At 57.8% G+C, this 7,292-nt stretch overlaps 1 protein-coding gene across 1 annotated transcript; it reads right to left on the reverse strand.

Annotated features, from left to right (window-relative positions):
• Positions 1–342: 342 nt before the first annotated feature.
• LOC147976391 (uncharacterized) lies at positions 343–1,569 on the reverse strand. The gene has a single exon (XM_087520841.1). It carries the CDS (start codon positions 1,567–1,569, stop codon positions 343–345), a length of 1,227 nt encoding a protein of 408 aa, XP_087376967.1.
• Between the last annotated feature and the right edge of the window lie 5,723 nt (positions 1,570–7,292).

The raw sequence follows: 7,292 nt of genomic DNA on the forward strand, positions 1-7,292 counted from the left end.
GGACGAAACTGGCGGATGTCCGAGGCCCCAGGGACTTTAGGGATGAGGGTAATGATCCCATAGTTCAGACGCCCCAGGTCCATGGTCCCAGAGAAGAACTCATCGAAGAGGGCCATGACCTCCGGCTTAATGGTCTGCCAGAATGTTTTAAAGAACAAAACCGGCAGTCCATTCGGGCTCGGGGCCGAGGAGACGTTCATTCCTTTGATCGCCGTAAGGACTTCCTCCTCCGAGAAAGGTGCCACTAGAGCGCCATTGGCCTCGGCGGAGACAAGCTGGTCTCCCGACCAGGTATCGGGGGCCAGTGTAGCCCCACCCCGAGGGGTGGGGGTAAAAAGGGCTTTATAAAAGCCATCTACGTGCGCGCGGATGTCCGATGGACGAACAAGCTGTGTCGTCCGCCCACAAGGAATGAATGGAGTTACGGCGCCGCCGGCCGTTGGCAATCGCCTGGAAGTAGGCCGTGTTGGCGTCGCCCTGAAGTACCCAACGTTGGGTGCCGCGCAACCGCCAGTAGGCCTCCTCGTCAGAGTAGATGGCCGAGAGCTGGTCCTCGAGATCGTATCGCAACATCCACTCATCTGGGGAGATCCCGGACATGTCTGCCCGGGCGTCCAGGGCCTGGATATCGCTTAAGATGGCCTTCTTGCGCTCACGAATATCCCGGCCAAGATTCGCACCCCAGCCCTTCATAAACTGGCGGGCTAGCTTGGCACAAAACTGCCAGGAGTCGACCGCGGACATGGAGCGGTGGGGGGAGACGCGCGCGGCGGCCCACTTGGCCGCAACCGCCTCGCGGAACCCGGCTTGGTTGAACCAGAATGCCTCGAACCGAAACCGGGGGGGGAATGGGGGGCGTTCATCCGCCGCGGAGAGGAGGAGGGGGACATGGTCAGATCCGATCCTGGTAATAGCCTGAACTGAGGCCAGGGGGCATCGAAGCTCCCAGTCCGGGGAAACTAAGACGCGGTCCAGGACAGACTGCGTCGGGTTCGCCTGGCGGTTAGTCCAGGTGAACCAGGCCCCCGTGCGCTCTAGCTCACGGAGGTTAAGCTCCGCGATGCAATCGTTAAACAACTGCATCCGGGGGCGATTAACCCGGTCGTTATTCTTCTCATCCAGGGAGCGGATGAGGTTAAAGTCTCCTCCCACCACAACGGGAAGAGAGGACGCAGAGACCTTCTGCTGCAGCTCGGCGAGGAATGTCGGGGAGCGGCTGTGATCCGCCGGTCCGTAGACGATGATGACCTCCCATTTGAAGTTAAGCGCACGCTCGAAGATCTCCATACTGACGAAGAACTCGCCCCGATCCATACCTCCCACCTCAAAGGTGGCATCCTTAACACCTAACAGGATGCCACCTGAGTGGCCATTGTTACCACTAGAAGGGAGCCAATGCCACGCGAAGAGGTGGGAGCTAAGCCCGTCAAGCTCGGGGAGGAAAAAGTCCACGCGCATGGTTTCCTGAATGGCTATGATGTCAATGTGCTCGTCCCGGATGTACTCAACAAGCTGGCGGCGACAGTCGTCATGGCCGAAGCCGCGAATGTTCCAGAAAAGGGCGCGCATCTAAACCGCCATGGAGGGGCTGCTTGACCCCAGGACGGTGGAAGCACTGTGGGCTCGAAGAGCGGCAGTGCGGGAGCGAGTGCGGCCCCGAATCTCCTCGGCCGGCAACTCCGAAGGCTGGGGTGCCGGGGTGCGAAGGAGGCGTGCCCGTGTCTCGGCAAGTTTCCCATCGAGAATCTCACGGGCCTGAATAGCCGCAATCAGCTCCAAACGGGGGCCAACCTCCCCCCTGAAAGCTATGTCCGAGTCACGGGCCACCTTGGCAAGGCGGCCAAGTGGAACGGCTTCGAGAGCAGAGAAAGAGCAACTGGAAGAACTAGAAGGGATGTCGGTCGCACCTGTCTCGAGGTTCCGGGCCGCAGCCCGGATCTCAGCCCGCTCGGAGATGGATGGCGCCGGGAGGCCAGCCAGGCGGTCCGCGTCAAGCCGGGCGCTGCGGCGGGAGGCCGTCACCGGGGTCGACGAGGCCCGAGCCCGGCGGACGTAGGACACCGAATGAGGCGGGTGAGGGGCGACGGGGGTGACCACCTCCCCGAAGGTCACCAGCAGCAGGCGAGTCGGGGAAGCAGACGCCGGGAGGATCAGACAGGCACCAGACACCGCCTGAGGGGAGGGCGGGTCCAGGGCCGGTGGATCCAGGACCGGCGCGTCGACCACTGGGGCCGGGGAGGTGGTCGGGGGGGGGAGGCGGGTGGCGGCTGCGCATCCGCCCCAGATGGGTCCAACAGGGGGGACCCGAGGGGGGGAGGCACCCACGATGGCGAGGCCGGAGGCAGCAGAAGTGCCGAGGTCGGAGTAGGGGGTCCGTGGCCACAACCGAAAGAGCACACGGCGAGCGCGGCGAAGATGCCGGGAGGACGAGGAGGCTGACGCTGGAGATGTCGCTGAACTCGGCCGAGGAGGAGGGAGAGGGGGCAGGCAGCGTGGAGGTGGCGGCCTCGGAGGGGAGGGCCAACCCACGCGACCGGCCCGCACCCGAGTCTCCCCGCCCCGGGGGAGGAGAGGGGTCCCGAGAGGGGGAGCGGCTGCGGCCAGAGTGCTCGTCGTCGTCCTCCGGGTCCTCATGGCGGGAGGGGCGCGGCCGGCGGTAGTGGGAATCGTCGCGGGAGTCCGCGCCGCCCCCACCGAAGTGATCTGCAGCGAAGAGGCGAGGACGGCCGACGTGGTTGTGGGGCTCGAGGTAGATCTTGAGGTCGAATCCCTGGTCGTTGAAGAACACTCAAACTGTGGCACGGAGAGTGGAGGAGTCCGGACACTTGACCTTGACGCGGACCTCCTCCTCCTTGCGGAGAGAGAGATCGTCCACCACCACCACCTTGCCCAGGAGCTTAGACATGCTCCGAATCACCTTCTCAGAGCGGGCGATGTCGGGGAGGCCCGCTATGAGAATCCAAGCGGTGTCCAGCACGACAACCGCCTTGGGATCCAACAGGGGCTCAGAGATGTTGACGACGAGCTTGTTGAGGGAGAGGGTGATGTCGTCGCTACGGGTGCGGAGGCCCAGGCTGAGAGCGTCGGGGAAGACCACGGTGAAGGAGCTGTCCGAGGTCGGGGTCACCTGCCAGTCCCAGACACGACGGCAGAGGTGGTTAAGCTCCGCCTCGATCATCTCAGGCGAGGCAACCCCGGCCCCCACGATGGACACGACAGCAAGGAGCGAAGGGGACGGAGGGGGGACGTCTTCCACCTCGATGTGGAAGAATCCGAGGCCCTCGATGTCGTGGCCGTACATCATGAGCTCCCCAGTCATCGGACGGGCGGGGCAGAGAACCGCGGGATGGCCCGATTCCTTGCAAAGGTAGCACATCGGCGGGTTGGGGCAGTCAACCTGGAAGTGGCCAGCCTCACCACAGTTGAAGCACGGAGGAAGGTCACGGGGGGGGCTCAGAGATGAGTGCGCCCGAAGACGCGGATGCGAGAACCGCGTTAGCAGGGGTGCGGGCAGCACCCCGCTTCTTCTTCTTCTTCTTGGCGCCTTGGCGGCCACAGGCCCCGGGGCCCCCGCTGCCCGGAGGATGGCTCGGCTGGGACCGAGGGGCTGGTATCGGCGGGTGGCCGCAGTGTCAGAGGGCTCAGCCCGAGGAGGGGGCGACGCGGGGTGCTCATGGCGACGAGCGGGCGAAGGTGAGCGGGGCCGGTCCCGACGGCTGTCCCGGGGGGGAAGCCTGCGGTCGGTCCGCGCCGGGGAGCGGCCTGTGGTGCGTCCGGGTGAGAGACGGTCATGGCGGGGCGGCGAGCGACGGGTGTTGCGGGGCGGCGAGCGATGGGACTCGCGGGCATCGCGGGGAGGAGACCGGCGGGCCTCTCGGGAGGGGGACCGGCGAGGATCCCGCGGCGGGGACCGGTGCGAGTCGCGCGTAGGAGCCCGGCGCCCATCGGAGCCGTCGCGACTGGCCAGCTGACGGTGGAGGTCGGCCTCGCGCCGCTGGCCCTCCGGCGAGGCGCGGCCCGGCGGGCGAGGGTCATCCAGGGGGCGTTTGGGGCGTCCCGAACCGTCCCCCCCAGGAGCGCGTCATGGGGCGGATGGCGGCGTCGCAGGGGGCGTCGCAGGGGGGAGGGGGAAACCGGCGGCGACGGGAGAGGGGGGACGGAGGGCGCTAGGTCTGGTATCGGGAGGGAGGCGAGGCCACAAAGGGAAACCCTTCGGGAGCCAAATGTCTCCCCAGGCCGGGGGGAGCTGGGCCGTAACGCGAAGGTAGGGCCGGCCCGCAGATCGCAGGCCTCGTGCTCGGGCCGGCCACGCTAGGAGGGGGGAGGGAGCAGGCCCAGCTGACGGCCAGGGCCCGACAAGGCGAGGCCCAGCCCAGGTGCCAACCCCTCACCCCCAGCTAAGCTTCCAGCCGCCGCCCCCGGCGACGAGGATGCGGCGGACGGTCGGGCCGGCGGGCGAGGGGCCGCGAGGCGGCAGGGGGACGGAGTGCAGCAGACCCGGGAGGAGCCCAAGAAGGCGATGAAGAGTCGGAACGGAGCGCGTTGGGAAAGCAGCGGCACGCCGGCGGTCGAGGGCGACGGCGGGGCGACCGGCCGACGCGGGGCGGGCCAGGTGGGGACCTTCCAGGAGGCCAGGGCAGGTCCTCGGTCCGCCCGACCAGCCACGTCCCTACCGGAGGGGCGCCGGCGGCGGCGGCCATCCCCAATCCCAGCCCCAAAGGCCGCACCTTTCCCCGCGGTCACCGGCGAGGCGCGCGGCAACCGGCGGGGGGGCGGGGGGCGCACGCACATTCGGGCAGCCGAACTCCCACCCCCGGGAGTAAGGCCGCCGGCGGAGCGTGGCGGCGTGGGGCGAGCCGGAGCGGACGGGGGAACGCGGTCACGGCACTCGACCGGCCGGCCCACGGTGCGGTCGGCGTCCTCCGCCCAGTCCGCCCAAACCACCCGCCCGGGAGGTTCAGGGGACGGGAGGGGAGGGGCCGGCGGGGAGGGAGGAGCAGCGGGGGAGGCGGAGGCCACAGCGGAAGGGGCCGGCGGCGGCCAGCGGGGCGGCGGAGGGGCCCGAGTCGCCAGAGCCCGCGCCTTCCATCGCAATCGAACCTCTGTAAATTTTGCACCTTCCACATTTGGATTAAGAGGAATGGGAAAATCTTCGGAGCACGACAGCAGTCCATTCAAGCATGGAAAGGCCATCTGAAACATGATCTTCTGCTTCTCCGGCATAGAATCAAATTCAAGTTTGAAGCTCAACTCTCCTGCTGGATTGATCAGTATTTAAGTTAATTTTACAACATGTTGTGGGGTTTTCTAGAGCTGGAATTGGTTGACTTTGTCCTTTGTGGCTTGTAAAAAACTGGCAGGCCTGCAGTACATTTCATGATAAAATTTATAAATATGTACATTCGTTGTAAACTATTTTAAAATTTATATATATGTGCAGTTATAGAGTACATTTGAAGGCAATTGACTTAGCATCAGTAAGTGCGAATCATATTTTCCTATATTATGGACATTTCTGAGCAAATAAATAAATTAAATCCTTTTGTCCAACTAGAAACGGAGATAGGGTAGATGGCCGCTCTGCAGCTTGGAAATAATGGGACCGCCTCTTATCCCGGTCCATTCAGGTGGTTCAGTTCGCGCTGGTTTTTTTGTTGTGTGACTACGGACTGCTCCCTTTGAGCAGTACAGCAGCATCTATCTGGTACAAGCACCAAATCAAATAAATAAGGCGCATCACCAACTCAGGCTTGTCGGAAGGACCATATGAAATTTTCGCAGAACATGTGTCCTGCAAATGAAGCTTTCCGTGTGGCAGTATCTTCACTGGGATCTTTATCTTGCTAAGCCCAATATTGAGATTGTAAATAAATGTGTTTTTGATTATGCGCAGCTACATCCATGTGTCTTTTCATCGTCATTACCTCATGGTGCTTTACATTTCATCATAAAACAATGAAAACTGTTTCTTTTGGACTAATTATGAAACACTATAGGCTTAAAACCTAAACTACGGAACGATTTACATTAAAATTTAAATTTTCTGTTTTGAAATGCGATTCTGTAATTTGAACCCTCCAAATAAATGGGAAACAACTTTATATGTGAGAAATGATATGAAATGGCAATCCACAAAAATAAATTAGAATATGACTATTTATGTCCTTTGGAAAAGATAATTTATTTATTTTATGTCCTTTGGAAAAGATAATTTATTTATTGGTATATATATACTAGTACAAATGCCCGTGCTTTGCAACGGGCAAAAAAATATATAATGCAAAGCCTGCTCCGTGTGCCATTTCTTATAGCCAGTTATGATAAACATCGGTAATAAGGTTACACTCTTATTATTGTTCGGAGCATGAAGTGTGGACATGAAGAAACCAACCTAACTTCCTTTGTCTATTGGAATAGTAGTGGTGCATGAAATAGTTTTTCTATCGTTTTTATGTTTTGCTTTTCGACAAAGCGCAAATATTTCTTTATTTTATAAGAAGCTGAGCGTTTGTTATTTTTTTTATTAGAGTTGGAACATGTTTTGAAGCCGAACATTTTCTGAACACATGTTTTTTAGTGATTTTGCGAACAATTTTAAATGATTTTAAATCGGAACATTTTTGGGAATTTTCGGTATTTAAAGAGTGTGAACATATATAAAATATAAATATTTTTTGAAACCTAGAACAATTAGAAACACTCATTATCTTAAAGTATATACACGCTTGGTGCCAGTAATTAAAAAATGATTGTTGGTGTCCATGGAGTATAGAGTTAAGAAAGTCGTAGTGGTTTACTTCAATAACGCCTCCTTGAGCAGAGCACTATCACCGGATGAGAAAATAGTAGTGTAGTTGTTTTTAGTGGGACATACCGATAATTGAATGTTCTATACTATTTGAGAGTTTAATAACTAATTCTAATTTTTTTTAGAATTTTGAAAACATATGAATGCGAATGGATTTTTTAGAGATAATTGTTCGTTTGGTTTCGAAGATTTTATTTTTTTCATAGCAAATATGCACGGATGTCTTGTGTAAATAAATGTGTGATCATATCACCCTTGGACTAAAATAAGTGGACCCAGCATAAAATTTCGAATGGGCATAAAGACAGAATAGAAACCTATAAAGAGATCATTCTGTACGTGAGTATGGTACATCTGGAAAATGCGGACTTTTAGTCACTGAAATGTAAGTGGCAAAGAATATAATAATTTAAACCAATTACCAATCACAAATTCAGAATTATTGTAAGCCCAAGCCCGTCCAAGGCCTAGCCAGTCCCTCCTT

Source organism: Triticum urartu, chromosome 4A (assembly GCF_056163025.1).
Source record: "Triticum urartu cultivar PI428250 chromosome 4A, HENAU_Tu73, whole genome shotgun sequence".
In the NCBI taxonomy this organism is placed as follows: Eukaryota; Viridiplantae; Streptophyta; class Magnoliopsida; order Poales; family Poaceae; genus Triticum; species Triticum urartu.

What these genes read in the sequence shown, in the direction of transcription:
- LOC147976391 (XM_087520841.1), bottom strand. Translation starts at nt 1,569, where the DNA reads ATGCGCGCCCTTTTCTGGAACATTCGCGGCTTCGGCCATGACGACTGT.